The sequence below is a fragment of the Plasmodium knowlesi genome, assembly GCF_000006355.2.
Source record: "Plasmodium knowlesi strain H genome assembly, chromosome: 11".
Taxonomy (NCBI): Eukaryota; Apicomplexa; class Aconoidasida; order Haemosporida; family Plasmodiidae; genus Plasmodium; species Plasmodium knowlesi.
The window spans coordinates 2234202-2250989 of NC_011912.2; the positions used below are offsets into that span (position 1 = coordinate 2234202).

The 16788-nt window shown below is 39.0% G+C and overlaps 5 protein-coding genes across 5 annotated transcripts; 3 read left to right on the top strand and 2 right to left on the bottom strand.

Moving 5' to 3' along the window:
- Nucleotides 1–1574: 1574 nt before the first annotated feature.
- On the top strand, nucleotides 1575–2993 carry PKNH_1147600 (RNA-binding protein, putative; the record flags this gene model as incomplete). Its single annotated transcript, XM_002261614.1, has 1 exon — nucleotides 1575–2993. The coding sequence occupies one exon, from the start codon at nucleotides 1575–1577 to the stop codon at nucleotides 2991–2993; it is 1419 nt and encodes a 472-aa protein (XP_002261650.1).
- Nucleotides 2994–3895: 902 nt separating this feature from the next.
- Nucleotides 3896–5464, bottom strand: PKNH_1147700 (conserved Plasmodium protein, unknown function; the record flags this gene model as incomplete). Its single annotated transcript, XM_002261615.1, has 1 exon — nucleotides 3896–5464. One exon carries the CDS (start codon nucleotides 5462–5464, stop codon nucleotides 3896–3898), a length of 1569 nt encoding a protein of 522 aa, XP_002261651.1.
- Nucleotides 5465–8089: 2625 nt separating this feature from the next.
- PKNH_1147800 (conserved Plasmodium protein, unknown function) lies at nucleotides 8090–9955 on the top strand (the record flags this gene model as incomplete). Its single annotated transcript, XM_002261616.1, has 2 exons — nucleotides 8090–9258; nucleotides 9556–9955. 2 exons carry the CDS (start codon nucleotides 8090–8092, stop codon nucleotides 9953–9955), a joined length of 1569 nt encoding a protein of 522 aa, XP_002261652.1.
- A 366-nt stretch (nucleotides 9956–10321) lies between these two features.
- Nucleotides 10322–12196, bottom strand: PKNH_1147900 (JmjC domain-containing protein, putative; the record flags this gene model as incomplete). Its single annotated transcript, XM_002261617.1, has 1 exon — nucleotides 10322–12196. The coding sequence occupies one exon, from the start codon at nucleotides 12194–12196 to the stop codon at nucleotides 10322–10324; it is 1875 nt and encodes a 624-aa protein (XP_002261653.1).
- Nucleotides 12197–12962: 766 nt separating this feature from the next.
- On the top strand, nucleotides 12963–14291 carry PKNH_1148000 (conserved Plasmodium protein, unknown function; the record flags this gene model as incomplete). Its single annotated transcript, XM_002261618.1, has 1 exon — nucleotides 12963–14291. The coding sequence occupies one exon, from the start codon at nucleotides 12963–12965 to the stop codon at nucleotides 14289–14291; it is 1329 nt and encodes a 442-aa protein (XP_002261654.1).
- Nucleotides 14292–16788: the final 2497 nt, after the last annotated feature.

A 16788-nucleotide genomic window follows, 5' to 3' on the forward strand; every position in this document is an offset into this window, starting at 1 on the left:
TAGTTTTCTTTTCTTTTTTTTTTTTTTCTAAAGGGGGCATAGCAGAAGAATCAATCAATCCTTCGTGTGAAAATGTTAAGGGATAAACTTTTCCCCCGCGCAAGTGAACCCCTCTTTCTTTTTGTATGCGCCTGGACTACTTTTACAGACGGGGAAAAAAAAAAAAAAATTCTCTCTCTTAATACGTATGATGATGAACAGGAGGAACGAATGTTTACAAGGATGAATTTTTTGAAACGATTTTAAATGATTAAAAAGGGGAAGGACAAAATAAAAAAAAAAAAAAAAAAAAAAAAGTTCCGAGTTGGGGGCGTAAAGCATGCGCAGCATTGTTGAAAATTGTCACCAAGGGCAAGTTTCGTTTCGTTTCGTTTACTTTCCTTTTTTTTTATTTTTATTTTATTTTTTTTATTATTTTATTTTTTTTTTATTTTATTTCATTTTATATATTTCTTTGGCACTGATTTGCAATGTGGGAATGCTAATAGGGGGATGAAAGATGAAAAAGATGTACGACGACAGCTAACCCCTCACTGCTCGTGGAACACTTGCGCGGAAGAGCGTACTTGCAATCCATGTTTTGAAAAAAAAGTTACCTGCTCGTTGTTAGTGATTTGTGCCTGTGGCGAACATTCCACCAGGGCGAAGGAACCCACAAGTGGTGAGAGGAGCATTTGGTGTTTGGGCCAAAGGTTTGTCGAGTGGGAAGTGAGATTATTAAAAGAAGGGTTGTTCGTTTGAGAGAGGGGGCTATTGCGTTGTTTCAAAAAGAGAGCGTGGCGCGCATCGTATAGACTAGTGGGAAGAAGGAAAGAGAAAAATAAATAAGCAAATAGGCAAATAAGCGAATAGGCAAATAAGCAAATAAGCAAATAGGCAAATAAGCAAATAAGCAAATAGGCAAATAAGGAAATAAGCAAATAAACAAATAAGCAAATAGGCAAATAAGCAAATAGGCAAATAAGCAAATAGGCAAATAAGCAAATAGGCAAATAAGCAAATAAGCAAATAGGCAAATAAGCAAATAGGCAAATAAGGAAATAAGCAAATAAGCAAATAAGCAAATAGGCAAATAAGCAAATAAGCAAATAGGCAAATAAGCAAATAGGCAAATAAGGAAATAAGCAAATAAGCAAATAAGCAAATAGGCAAATAAGCAAATAGGCAAATAAGGAAATAAGCAAATAAGCAAATAAGCAAATAGGCAAATAAGCAAATAAGCAAATAGGCAAATAAGCAAATAGGCAAATAAGGAAATAAGCAAATAAGCAAATAAGCAAATAGGCAAATAAGCAAATAAGCAAATAGGCAAATAAATAAAGAAAGAAATAAAGAAAGAAGCAAATAAATAAAACAGTTATCCAGGGCACGTAGGAATATATGTACATACGTGAATACGCGTGAAGGTCGTTCGAGGGAGGGGTAAGTCTGTGAGCCCCGTGGGAGTCTCCTGTCGGCCGAGTTCGCTGTATTCTGTTTGAGCTAGCCATTTTTTTGTAGCAGTGAGCGTGGACACTGCGTAGTTACTTCTTCACAAGGAGATTGCATTGTCCGTGTTAGGGGTTGGCGTAAAAATGGAGGGCCACCGAAGATTCCACATGCAGGATAATTACGACATGAGCATGAACAGGAACTGTGAGCCCAATGGAAGTTATTTCGAGGGTATGGGGGGGATGCAGAACGGGTTGTACTACAACACTTATGAGGACGATCAGAGGGGAAATTTCTCCATGGGAAGAGAAGGAAATGTTTACATGGGAAATAAGAGGGGGATGATGGGGGATGGTGGTCTGCAAGGAGGGAGAGGCATGCAGAGTGATAGCACCTCACCTGACGTAATTTACAATAGGAATTTTAATATAAATAGCAGTCAAAATTATAATACAGGAGGTTACCACCCATCCTATAACAGCGACTACAGTGGAATGAACTATCAAATGATGAATACCAGTGGAAGTGCTAACTACGCCGGGAGTATGATGAATATGTCTTCACCTAATCCATACCCAAATGATGAATACGTGCTGAATAGGAAAGCTGCGAAAATACTTTACATACATAATATAACGAGCAGGTTAGCGGACGAGAATTTTATATATAGTCTTTGTTCTGTGTATGGAAATGTAGAATCTGTGAGCTACATGAAGGGAAAGAATTTATTTATTGTAAAATTCGAATGCTCCGATAGTGCCCTCAGTGCCTACAAATACTTACCTACTCATTTTAAAAGTATACATTTGGAGCTACGGAACGAGTCCAGAAAAATAAGTTATTTTAATGAAAAGGCTAACAGTAATAAATATATTTCTCCAAATATATCGGAAAAAAAATTCCTTTCTCTAAGTATTGAAAAGAGAGAACATATAATGAGTATTAAGCAGAAAGAACTCCTTCGCAAATGTAAGGAGAAACTAAACCAGTACATTAATATGTTTAACAATAAAAATATAACTGAGGGAACTAAGGAGAAACTCAAGTGTCTTATTGATCATTTGAAGACAAGGATAGAGGCACTGAACAATGAGTGTTCTGGCGGAAAGCTTTTGGGGGGTAACTCTTCTAGTGGTACGCCATTTAATAATTATGACACGGGAGCTCTAGGGATCGTCAGAGGGAGGGAGCTCTCAGGAGGAAGCCTAAATAGGAAAAATAACCCAATCGGGGGAGGAGGAGGAGGAGGAGGAGGAGCCAAGTCCATAAGAGGGATTACAGGATCGATGGATCCGATGAACTCCTCAAGCACGACGATAAAAATTAACTACATGAGTAACATGAAAAACAACGAACAATTAGGTAATTATATTGCACAAAACAACTCCATCTTCCTGAACGAGCATATTTGCTACTTTTCTTTGTTTTCCTTTGGAGAGAGATACGCCATCATTAAATATAATAACGAGAATATTGCCCGAAATGTATTTAAGAACTGCAAAATGTATAACATAAATGTGGAGTTCGTTCAGGATGATGCGGATGGATACATGGCCAGTTAAAGTGGTGCGATGGCAACATGGCAGGGTTCACCTCGAGAAATATCAAACTGAATCCACTAGGGGGTACTTGCACAATGTGAATATTATGCTATTTGTGGTCTTTTTTTTTTTTTTTTTTTTTTTTAAATAGTAAAATACGCGCGAGTGTGCGGTGGGGCGGTTTCTTCGTCTTCCCTTTTAAATGAGCAACATTAGCGCACGTTTGATGAGTATTTTTTTCAACCTTTTGGCGCTTGGGCCTCTCCATGTGATAACCATGTTTGTTGTCCTGTCAGCGGAGTCGCACATATTTTGTTAGTGCGGGTCTGTAAACCCGCACGCTCTGCGGTTGATGTCGCATGTCGCCACGTTAGTTGATAAATGTTTACGATTCCTTCAATTGTCCCTTCTCACAGACACACATAGGAAGTGCAATCCGGGGCGTAAATTTAAAGAAAGGTTTGTGCATGTTTTCTTTTCGTTTGATTAAAAGTGGGATAGACATAAAAAAAAAAATGTTGCGAAAAGAAAAAAAAAAACACGAATTGGACGTATTAGCCATAATGAAGGCTCAAACGATACGGTGGAGGACACCGCATGGACTAACCGATCAAACGATGTAGCAAAGAGGCTCCCCCAGAGAAAGGGTGTTACATGTATGCACACGGACACTAAAAAAAAAAGAAAAAAAAAAGGAAAAAGAAAAAAGAAAGAAGAAAGAAGAAAGAAGAAAGAAAAAAGAAAAAAGAAAGAAGAAAGAAAAAAGAAAAAAGAAAGAAGAAAGAAAAAAAAAAAAAACAGCCAAATTTGCGACAAAATTGAGTAAAAAATTATGAACAGGTCAGGGAAAAAAAAAAAAAAAAAAAAAAAAATCTATAGTGTGCAACACAAATCGTCACATGCGTGTACAGGATGGGGATATCTCACAAACAGGTGTACATATTTTCAATCGACTTGAGGTTCCTACTTTTTTCCCGTTTATCTTTTTCAATTTTTTTTTTTGTTTTATCTTTTTTTGGCTTCCCCTCCTGCACTATTCCGCTGTACACAATGTCGTGCAGGTTACTTCTCTGATGGAAGGTCGTCTCCAATTGTGCGTTTTCTCCATGAGGGTGGTTGTCCAAACGTTGGTCTGTTGGTTTGTCAGTCACTTGGTCCATCGCTTGGCCAAGCTGTTCTTCACCCGTTGGGATAGCCCCCCCGTTCTCCAATTCATCGGCGTTGTCATAGGAGAGTCCCTGAATGAGGGACGGGGCACTGTTAAGCTTTTCCAGGAGAATCTGTTCTTTTTCCCTTTTGCTGATCAAATTTTCTGTAGTTTGCATGATGGTGTCGAGGAGGACTCTATTTCCTTTTATATTTCTGGAGGCATCATCAAGAATGTTTTTTTTTTTTTTTTTTTTTTTTCTTTTTTTATTTCGTAAGTTAGCTCCAAAACCTCCCTTACCTCCCTTCAAACGGAACAAAACATATATGTCCAGAAATTCATCTAAAATGTTGATGCCCGATTTGTTTTCACTTTTTTTAATAAATATGATATTTCCCTCCTCACAAAAATTATTTTCGCCACCAGAAATGTGTACTTTGCTAGTATCACAGTCGGTGCTTTCTCTGGGACAGTAGTATTCCTCACTTGATTTGGCTTTCAAGTGGTTTACTTTGCTCTTAATTTCCTTGAAGTAGAAGGAGTTGTATGAGGATAACTTCTTTTTCACTTCCTTTTTGTATTCACTTTTTATATTTCCAACGAGGTTTAAATGGTATGTTGATGGTGTACTTCCCTGGAAGGGATGCTCATCATAGTTGTGTAGGAATCGTTTGGACTCTACTAACTTGTCCGCACTTACATTCGTAAGCATGTTAGACATGATGTTGTGATGAGAAATATCTTTTTTTTCATTCATCAATGGGTTGTTATTTTTAATTGTGTTGTCCAGGAGGACGGTCTTAGGGCGGAAGCGCCACGCGAGTGCATTCAAACTATGCTCAGGATAGGGAGCGGTATAAAGCGCATTTTCCACGGGGGGGAAGTGATAACCACCCCGTGTGGCACAACATGCGTTATCACTGTCGTCAACGCAGCTTCCATCATCAAAACAGAGGAATCTTTCCTTTACGCTGATGTTGTTCATTATGAGTAACTTCTTCGTTATCGTGAAGACCACATCGATTTTTTTTCTCTTCTTCAGAAAAATGTACTTTCTATTTATGACCAACCGGAATCTTTCAATTGGTACGTCAAAAATTAAGTTAATTAAAATGTAGAAAAAGGCGCTTGCGTTTTTTTCAATTATCCTTCGCTCGTATTTGCTCAGGTACTCACTGATCCTTAATCTCTTGTTTACAATGTTATTTCCGATGTGGATAATGTAGTTGGATGTCATGTTGGATGTCATGTTGGATGTCATGTTGGATATCATGTTGGATGTCATGTTGGATATTATGTTGGATGTCATGTTGGATGTCATGTTGGATGTCATGTTGGATATCATGTTGGATATCATGTTAGACGTTCGAATGGGAAGGAGGAATACAGTGATTTTCCTCCCCCCTTCCGGTTGGGAGTTCACCTTCTGGGTACCGCGCACGATGGAGTGATATACCCCTGAAGGGAGTAACAAACTGGCGCGATAACTACTTGCAGAGATCACAAGAACGCACGTTGTGGGGTGTGTGGTTCAGAAAATCCCCTGGGTATCTCCTTGGGGGGAAGGTTCCAACATTTGATTCTTCGAACGGCTAAGCGGAGCTACACACATGAACGTATTTCACGGCTAATAAAGAAAGGGCTACAAAAAAAAAAAAAAAAAAAAAAAAAAAAAAAAAAAAAAAAACGAACGCTACAATTGGGAATTATCCCTACCCAAACACACAACTGAAGTATTCGACGCGTGATGGGAGGAGGATCTCCATACGCAGTTAGCGCCGCGGTTGAAAAAAAACTCCACGGTGATGAATTTAAGAAGATACAAAAATGTGCATACAATGGTACACTATTAAGATGTAGTTTTTTTTTTTTTTTTTCTTCTTTTTCCAAAACGAGAGCTCCTTTTGGCTAGCAACACGTCATGCAATTATGTATGAACACGTGCAGGTGAAATGCAAAAAAAAAAAAAAAAAAAAAAAAAACATCATCTACGTGAGGATGTTCTCTCGTCACAAACATCAACTTTGGATAGCCCCCGCAACGATTGCAAGTTTGCAAGGTGTACAAATATACGAAAAGGACTACAAAAAAAAAAAAAAAAAAAAAAAAAAAAAGAGAAAAGGCAGACAAACAGAGAACTGAAAAAAGTGGAGATAACTGAAAAAAAAAAAAAAAAAAGGCACGGTTGCTTAAGTTAACAAGTTTCCCCGACGCTAAATCCCTAAACAGGCGATCATGTCTGTCATGTAACGTTTAGTAATATTAACACTAATATCGGTGCAGCCGTGTACAGTATGTATAGACCCTCTGCTGGGAAAAGACGCTTCACTCCTCATTCAAATAAAACAGTTTCTTGTAATGTATGGGGTTGTGTTTTAGCAGGATTCCCAACGCTCTTCTCTTTTCCTGGAGCATTGAGATACCGATCTCCACAATCCCCTTATCTTCAAGCATGCTCCCGTCTGGGTCTCTTCCTCTTGGAATGAAAATGTACTTTCAGGGTATGACAAACATAAAGGGAGCACTGGTGAAGGCTACTCAAAATGATGGGAAAGAAAAGAGTGAAAGAAGTAAACAATGTCGAATGTTAATCGTTGAGTAAAACTCTTCTTCGAACGGACAGGGGAGGTACTGTTTGCCCTTTTCTTCTTGTATACGCCAGAGGGGGGAAAAAAAAAGGCAGCTTTACGAGGATTTTTTCTTTTTAACATGGGCAAGTTTTTGGTGGACGTAAAAGGGGAGAGCAAAAAAAAGAAAAGGGTTATTTCCTTTTTATTATTTTTTATTCTTGCGGTACGTAATGTGAGTTTTGTTGGGGGCGGCTAGGCTCGGTTGACACTGTGTTCAGTTCGGTTAAACTCCGTTTGTAAATGTTTTTTTTTTCCCCCCCCAACCCATCCACATTGCAATATTTTTTTTTTTTTTCATTGCCCCTGCGTCCTTTTTGGTTAGCCGAATTAATCTTGAGAAGGGGAAAAAAATAAAAAGGGGGAAAAGGGAAAAAAAGGCGAAATAAGGCAAGGGTGTTTTTTTCTTTTTATTTTTATTTTTTCTTCCTTTCTTCCTTTTTTTCTTTTTCTTTTTTTTTTTTTTTTTTTTCTCCCGTTTGTGCCCTTGTACAGAGAACAAAAGTACAATGGAAGGGGGCAAAGGCACAATTGTTCTGGAATGACAGTGAAGGTAGAGCAATGTTCACCAATTTGAGATTCCTCCCTTTGTCATTTAAACGTTTGGGGTGAACATTGAGTCCAGTAGGCACGGGAATGGGGAGAAGCCCCCCAAATGTTTGACCAGATCGGCGATGAAACAATTGTGCACATATTTTGTGCCTGCACGAAATTGCAAAGGTACGCATGTGGCACTTACCTCTATTTTGTGAAGAACCAGAGAAGTTTTACTAACAATTCCGTGGAGGCAAAGGTTTACACGTACGCGTGTGTACATGTTTGTATATATATATATATATATATATATATATATATATATATATATATATATATATATTTTTCTGTTCATTTGGCCTTTTTTTGAATCTGAAAGGGGAGCGAGATACAGCCACGCTGACTACGTGACCAACTACCACATTGCAATTGCGCCCATGGTACACATACCCCCAGAGGAAGAAGAAAAAAAAAAAAAATGTATTTCTCCCTCGAAGCTGTTGCCAAGTAAAATCCTTTCCTACGTGCAGAAGACTTTTGGACCTCAGTTCATATATCCTTTGGTGTGATGGAGTATAATCCTATCTCTTCAGCCTGTGCGCCGAGACTTTGAAAAAGGAAGATTTGGAGGCTTCCCTTCATTATTTGCTTTGTCATTATTCTTCCCCCATGAGAAAGAACGAGGTGTTCATTCGTGTCGTCACAGGAGGTAGGTGCGCGTGAAGTATACTGCTTTGCGTGTGAGCATGCTTAGAGATATCTAGACATATTACACGCGCACCAACCACGCAAACCAGTGAACCAAAAAGATGCAAAATAACAAGGATTTCATCAAATTGAACAACACCAATAAGACAGAACATGCGACCACCACTGGGGAAATAAAGGGAGGGAAAAAGAATCCCCCGATGCCATCTTCCTGTTCTTTTGGCTTTACTCCCACGAAGGAGTTACAAAAAAGTATGGGAAATAAGGCGAAGAAAAAAAAAAAAAAAAAAAAAAAAATTTTGGAGAGTGAAGGTAAGAACGATGCGAACAATGGAGATGGTTATGGGAACCATCTAAGTGGTAACAATCTAGATAGAACTGGTGATGACCCTATTATGGGTTCTGAAAAGGGAGATGAGACAATTGAGCAGACTGATTCGCCCAATGACGTAGTGCAAGTAAAGTCACTACGAAAGGAAACCATTTTAAATTACAAGGAAAGAGAAGAACTACCGCAGAAGAATGAGACCCTACTGCGAGGTAGCAACAGTGGAGAGAAACTCCACATGATACATGGGCAAAATAACCACATGATGAGCAGGTCCCTTGACGGGAGAACTAGCCTACGCAGTAAAGCACGCAGTGATATTAACGGATCAAACAGACGAGACAACAACGAACGTGATGAGGCCATCGTGCCGCACTGCACAACAAAGGAAATCATAGTGGAGGGAGATGTGAGAATAGTGAAAAGTGATATGCGTGCAGGTCGGGTAAGAAATGAGTTGAGCACACTAGAAGGGGGCGAATTGAATCAGCCCGAACTGTGCCCACTGGACTCACCCCAGGCAAACGAACCGTCGGAGCGCTCAAGCAGCAAATCGGAAAAATCGAACAAGACGAATAAGACGAACAAGACGAATAAGACGAACAAGACGAACAAGACGAACAAGACGAACAAGACGAACAAGACGAACAAGACGAACAAGACGAACAAGACGAACAAGACGAACAAGACGAACAAGACGAACAAATTGAAAAAAGTCGAATTGATGAAAGAACCACCTCCCCAGTATGAAAAGTATAAACGGAAAAAGAGAAAAAAAAAAAATAATAAAATAAGGTCCAAGTTATTTAGAAAAAGTGTCCTGTACTCCAATTACCCCGGCCCGGATATTCTCACCGCGCTGAATCAGGCAAAGTTGAATTTAAGTTTTTATCAGCGGGAGGTCGACGATTTTTTGAGTGTCATTAGGAATTTGCAGGATATGTAAGTGCGTGTATGTGTGTTTGTGTGTGCATGTATGTATGTATATATATATATGTATATGTATATATATGTATATATGTATATGCATGTATATATGTATGTATGTGTGGGGGGAGAGAGACAAGCGATGGTCTCTCCGGTGAACATGCGTCAATGAACCAGCCGTTGAGGGAAAAATGGTTCATGTGTCACGTTTGATACTTCTGTATACTCACTTGGTAAGAAGAGGTAAATTGTTCCATGTCTTCATCGTTCGTGTAATTCTTTTTTTTTGTCCATCCCTCCCCCTGTGTGCAGTGTCCTCATTGAGCGAGAAAAGTACAGCGAGTTGAAGGAGATGCTCAAGTACACGACGGAGGAAATCGAAAAGGAAAATGCAAGACTCTATCAGGAAATTTATTCATATAAAAAAAAATACAACAAGCTCAGGAGGGTCATATCGAATATCGGTTATGGTATTTTCTTTAATCTACATAGTAGGGAAATGTCTACATGTACCGGTGGAGATAATATGGATTTGGAGGAAGGTTATGATGAGGAAGGTCGTGAAGAATACAGTGCACAGGTGAACGAATACGACTATGTCATGGTGAATGAAACGGCGTGCTCGGCGAACGGTGGGAGCGCTAAAGGTAAATGCGCCAGGAGGGGGAGGAGCGGCAACACCTCCTCACTCTTGAAATACCTCGATTTTTGAGCCAACAGATGAGTGTTCGCGTTGGATTTGTCCACACGGTTAGAAAGTTGGGCAGGCGCTTACCTACCGTTTTTTCCTCCGCCCCCTCCTTTTGTTTCTGAACCTTTGTTTTTTTTTTTTTTTTTTTTTTTTTTTTTTTTTCGTGTTTTTTTTTCCCCCATTTTGAAACTGTCTATCTTGCCGGTGTAGCGAATGCTCTCCATTTGATAAATTTTTTTTTTTTTTTTTTTTTTTTTGTCATTTGAAAGCGCCACCTTGGCATATGGCATCGTAAAGTGTTTCTAATGCGAAATGTTTGTGGCTGGTTATCTAACCGGTGGGCAATCTGCCTATTCGGCTATCTACCTTCTGTAGACGTGATCCTGTTTACACGTACTGATCATCCAGGTGGGAGTACAAAATGCCTTGTAATTTTTGAAGGTAGAAATTTTTATACTTGGGTGGTGCGGCCAGCAACGGTTCGATGTCATGTTGAATTTTCTTAAAGAGCTGGCTAGCCAAAATGATATCTTGGTTCCCATATAGGTCTTTCTTGCTGAAGAGGAGTCGCTCCTTCCTTCTTCTGAAAAAGTAATTCACACTGATGTTTAGCTTAGCAGAGGAGCAAGTGTGCCAATCAAACGCTCGTCCTTCTTTTACGTCTCCGTCAGAATTTGCGTGATGCTCATGTTGAGCGCTCCGCTTTGAATGAGGCAACCCCCCTTCCTGTTGATCCTTATAAATGCTTGCAGGGGGGCTCTGTCCTTGGTTCACTCCGTTCAGGGGGGATGCAACATCAATGTTCCTCCCCTCTATATCGCTAATAGGAATGCCAAAGTGATGTTCCAAAAAATTTTGATAATTTTCTAAATGACTGTAGTGTTGTATCAATTCTTCCTTAGTTATATCGCTCCGTGTGCTTGAAGACGCTTCGTTCGAGTTGTCTCGAAAAGAGATGTTGTTCCATTGGGGGTGTAACTTAATTCTGGGTCTGTTCTGTTTTTCATGGTGATATCTCCCCACGCTATATGTATACCTTCCTCTCTTTAGATGCGTAAAGGGGTTCAAAATTTTTCGGCACTTTGAATGGAATTTCCACGCCCATTTGTTCTGATCAGCAAATTGTGCAGACTCGTCCTCCGCGTCGACGCGCAAATACTGATGGTACGATTTGTACTTCCTCTTCACGTAGGTATGTGCCGGCATGTTATAAACATAGTGCAGCCACAGAGAGGGGATGAAAAGAATGTCACCTTGGTAGAGATCCGCCACCAGGGCATATTTGCACAGTACTTTCTTCACAAGCTTTTCCCGTTTATTCAATTTTTTCTTTTCCATCAAAATGTGGAACAGATTGTAAGGTGAAGAAGAATTCACGATTTTAAAATATTTTATAAATTTTGGGGGAATTAGTAAAATTTTTTTTCTTCCTTTTACTTGAATTAAGAAATTGTCTGGGATATCGTAGTGGAGCCAAATGAAGATATTCGTTTGGCCTATTCTTAAAATGGAGGAGAAGAACTCAAATTGTTCATGAGGGGGGTAAATCTGTGCAGGTAGGAAAAAACTGTCCCTGATAAAGTGGTTCATTTTTTTGATGTTCGATACATCTTTAAATTGGTTAGTTCCCAATGACCTGTAATAGTAATAGCGCTTTTCACCTTCTACTCGTTCCTTCTCATTATCATCAATTTGGTTGTCCGTTCCTGGGATTGTACTTTCCACGGTAGAGTGGTGCGCAGGCAAGTTGTGCTGTCCTTCCGCTGCCTTGCACAGCAATAGGCAGACCTCCTTTCCACCTTCATCATATCGAAGGGAAAATCTGCTCTTCTTCTGATCTTCCTCTCCAATCAGTTGTATGAAATTTGATAAGGACGATAACTTGTAGCGGAAGTTTTTGTTTATGTTGTTGAGAAATTTGCAGCTACTTATGTGTATGCTTACTTTCATGCTACCTATATGTTCAATGATATTTTTGTTGCTGTACGTTTTTGTGCAGTTCCCAATTTTATGGCCCAAGTTTGTTATGATGAGCGGTTTATTGGCTACATAGTGATCGTTAAAGAAAGAATCTGAGGATGGGGAATGAGTATCTGCATTCCTCAGTGGAAGGCAGACTCTTTTCACTTTTTTTATGTTATATTTGGTTATCAGTTTTTCAAAAAGTTCAGCTGTTTCTACTTCGTCTGGGCTAATACGTTTAACCTTCTTCTTGATCAGTTGGCAGTAGTCGTTAAAGTCCACCGGCATTTGTCCCTTCATCTTGTTGGCAGTATTTGCGTGTTTTGGCACATGGTTTGATTACATTCTTCCTTACCTACGTTTGTTTGAACTTTGGCCACGGATACACCATTTCAAGAACAACTTTTTGGTAATCATTTCTTTGCAACTTCAACTTGACATTTTTGCAATTTTTTTTTTTTTTTTTTTTTTTTTCCCTGACTTGTTCATACTTTTTTACTCCATTTTGTCGCAAATTTGGCTGTTTTTTTTTTTTTTTTTTTTTTTTTTTACCCTTTTCACTTGGCTCTTTTATTTCACCCCGTGGCGATTATTCGAAATGGAAAAATGCACAGCACCCCCCAGACAACGCATTTTGCGGTAAAATTATACACAAAGAGATTGTAATGTACAATTATTGACGTGGCTCAGAATGGAGGAAAACTGGAGGGGAGGGTTTACTGTCATGTTTTTGTTAACACCATCACTGAGAATTTCCTATGGCATGCTCCTCAGGACATAGGTGGACGCCCTCGTGGATTCTGAGAATTCATGTAGGGAAGAACAAATAAACTTTTTTTTTTTTTTTGAACATAACACAACCGTTGCATGGTCAGAAATTAGTGGAAAATTCTAAGGGCATTATTTGAAGTAGAAATTTTATTCGCGAAGGGTGTGAAAGAGGAAGAATGCTTTTTCGTGTCCATTTAGAGGGGAGTAGATATCCACTCGGAGGGTACCTCTCACATTGTTACTATCCGCGTAACTTTTTTTTTAGCTAAATCGATTTAACAAAACGGAAGATTGAATGAGTAAGTTCGTTTCGCCAGGGAGTTATATGCCCAATGGAGAAATCCTTGCAGAGACAGGAACAAATGTTACTGTGGATATTGACAAAGCGGCAGATTTTGGAAGGCTTAAATTAGGGGACATGAATGGGGAAGGTATCAATCCCGATGCAGCACTCTTCCAACATGGGCCGGAAAATCCAGGTGGCATAATAACTAACTGGGAGGAACAACGAACAAGGGGAAGTCGCCGGATAAGTAGAAAGCTGGTGGACATTTCCATCCTCAAGAACGTTTTAAATGTGTATTCCCTCTTTGACAGGGACAACGTTGGGCACATTAATAAGAAGTATGCATGCCATGTAATTCAGATGATTTATAAAAATGATGCGAAATTTATGGTAGAAAATTTTAAGTTAAATGGAGAAGATGCTGTTGGTGAGAACGAGCAAAGGGGAAAATTCTGCGCAAAGTTGGATGCGTTGAAGGGGCAGGCATTTTTCTGCACCAAATCCTTCGCAACCCTTTTGTTAATGCTCTTGAGGGAAGTATTCGCACTGCAACCTGTGGGCGAGTTTATAACGAAGGAAGATTTTATTGATGTTGTGACGCAATTCGTACAGACTAGCACACAAGATAAGAATAGGCATATGTACGGAATGATGAAGTACCCACAAAATATGATCACAAAATTTTACAGCTATGTACATTATTTGAAAGAAGTGGATAGTGAACGAAAAAGGAAGGAAATAAAAACTAAAAAAAAGACAAAGGAATTGAAAAGCATATTGTTCCTGGATGACCAATTAGTAAATGCCGACTTGGATACTCACATAAAACATTTTAACGAAAAAACGAGAAAAAAGTTACACAACATCAAGATAGAAAATGATGCGCGAGAAATGGAAGAATGCACATTTTCCCCAAAAATTGCAAAGAAGCCACTGTATTTGTTGAACAGAAAATTTGAAACAAAAATGAAAAAATTATATGAAGGAGAAATCAACATCGCTGGAAAGAATACCCCAATTGGGATAACCTACGACATAGACGATTCGATTGAGAGAACGTTGCATTTGCCGGAACGTGTCTCTTTCAAAAGTTACTATGCCCCTTTTACAAGAAATTTTAGCGATTTGCAACATTTACACGATGAATGTAATGCCCAACCACAGATCCAACTGAAGTATATAATTCACCAGGGATACATGAGGCCGAAGAAAATACACTGGAACGATACCCTCAGGAATAAACGAGTCGTTTCTCTTGGAGAAATCGATGAGGATCTCGTACATAGTAGGGAAAATGTAATGCAAAAGGTAATCAAAGGCGGAGAACCACACGTGTAAAATAATTTCGATCATTTTGCGCCTTAAAAATGTGTGCAAATGGTAATTAAATGGAAATTAAAAAAAATATATATATATGTACAATTAGGTTTGATTTGCCTGACCTGTTCATAAATAATTTGAACGGAAGTTGTACGCACTGTATGTGAATATGTGTGTGATCCGGATTGCCCACAGGTGTAACGTTCCTGATAAAAACGCAAAGGTGGATTAATTATTTCGCAGAATTTCCTGTGTATTTTTGTTTGCCTCTTGTTTGGCTGTCAGTGCTGTTAGAACATCACAACAGCATAAGTAGGATGGCCCTTTTTTTTTTATGTTTCTATTTGGTGTTCACCTTTCCTTGCTGCATGTTGGAGCCTACATTTGAGGGTCCACATAACTGTAAAAAATGTATGTACAATTTGGATAAAAAAAAAAAAAAAAAAAAAAAAAAAAAGCTAGCCAGTTAGCTAGGTAACTACCTACACACTGTGTAACCTATTCCCTGAACCATAAATCGTTCAACATGTTGTATATTTAACGTTGTGGTCTAGTGGGACACATAAACGCAAACTTCCGTGATAAAATGTGAGACCATGTAGTAGGAACAAATGCAGGAGAATAAATCTTATGCACATGCCAAACGTTGTTTTTTTTTTTTTTTCGTGACCCCCTCAAATTACGCAGTTGCGTATGCAGGAATGGTCTGTAATGAATGATGTGGCACGTTCGTCATGGGGTGAGGCACCTGTTTGTACAACTTGACTGATTGTTGCAAGGGAAGGAATGAGTGATGAAAATGCATATATTATCGCAACAATTATTCACGTTGGGGATATTTTGCCCTATTTGGCGATATTATAAATTTTCCCGCGCATTCAAATGAGTTACCATTTCGTAAGTGCTGCGTATTCATGAGGGTGTCTTCAGCGGATACACATTAATGCAAAAAAAAAAAAAAAAAAAAAAAAAATTAAGATCATGGTGTGTGCCAGGGTTCCTACTTGTCGTGCGATATATATACAAGGGGAGTAGGTTAACCTACTTACAGCCGATGCGTGTTAGAGAAAAGGGCGGAACCCCCGTTGTAAAATCGAACCAAAACGAAACCAGAACAATCACACGGATTCATCAAGGTAGGTATACAGCCAGTGCAGGTGGAAAAAATGAGAAAAGAGAAATTGCACAATTTTTATAAGGCACACACTTTCACAAAATGGCAAAACGTAGGGGGGTCGAAAAATGGGAGGTGGCACGGTTTGTTGTAATCCTTACATGGCACCCTTTTTTGGTGCACTCCGTTTGTGGAAAGAACTTCGAGACGATGAGGGAAGTTCACCTGAATTCAGTAATCCTGAAATGGAGAAATACAAAGTGCGATGGGAAGCTTGGCCCTTCTTTGCGATAATGTAGAAACATGGGGGTAATTGATAAAAGGGGTTAAGCATTAAAACGCACATGTGAGTGGTAGGTCTGCGTATCCTCCTGTACACACGTAGGCGTGTGTGCTATGTATGCAAATGTAGGGACGAGTAAGTTTGTGAGCGTGCGCTACATACGTACATGGGTTACACGGACAAACGACTGTCTCTGTAAGTGCCAACATAAAGGTGCCAGGTGCATGCCATTTCTATCAACACCATGTTCTGCTCGATGTATGTTCCCATAAACATATGATTTGCATATATACAAAAAGGAGAGGAGAGACCAAATACACGTTAAAACGATCTGATCAAGTCTCTATGTTGGTACTTTCTTTTGTCATTCTTTTTGCCAAATAGGCAGAACGCTATACTTATTTTTATGGCCCTTTTAACCTGGCGTTTTTTTTTTTTTTTTTTTTTTTTTTTTTTTTTTTTTTCATAGCATTTTCTGTTAGGCAATTGAAAAATATATTTTTTCCGTTTCTCTTTTTTTTTTTTTTCAATTTTTGTTCGTTTCGTTCCTTTTTAATTATTTTCCTTGTGTTCGTTCGTTATATCTCTTTTGTTTCATTTGCAAATTTTTCTTCCCATTGATCGTTCGTTTCTGCGTTCTTGCGTTTTTTTTTTTTTTTTTTTTTGCCTTTTTCCTTTTTTGTTTTTCCCCTTTCTTCCCGCCTCCTCTATAATAAATCCCCGCCTCTCATCGTTCATCGTTTTATGCCATTCCCAGCTTTTTCGCGCCCAATTTTTAAGTGCGTATTTTTTGGGGTCGCGTCGGATTTGGCTACTACAAAAGATATATCTCCTGTGTTGCTCTTCATTGATGAATTAAGATTTCTTTATATTCATTTGAACGCTGCTCCTGTGCGATGGTTTTACTTCGTGAAGAATTCCATGGGCAATTAAAAAAAGTTGTGAGTTATATGAATGCGTTGTGCGGGGCATTGTACAGTATTTGAGAGGGTTTACATAGGGGCATATATGAACGTGTGAGGATATACACATGCACGTTTGAATATACGTACACGCATGTAGCACGTGTTTGCGTGTGCCTTTGTATATGCCGAGAAGCTACTGCCTTGTGTGCATAG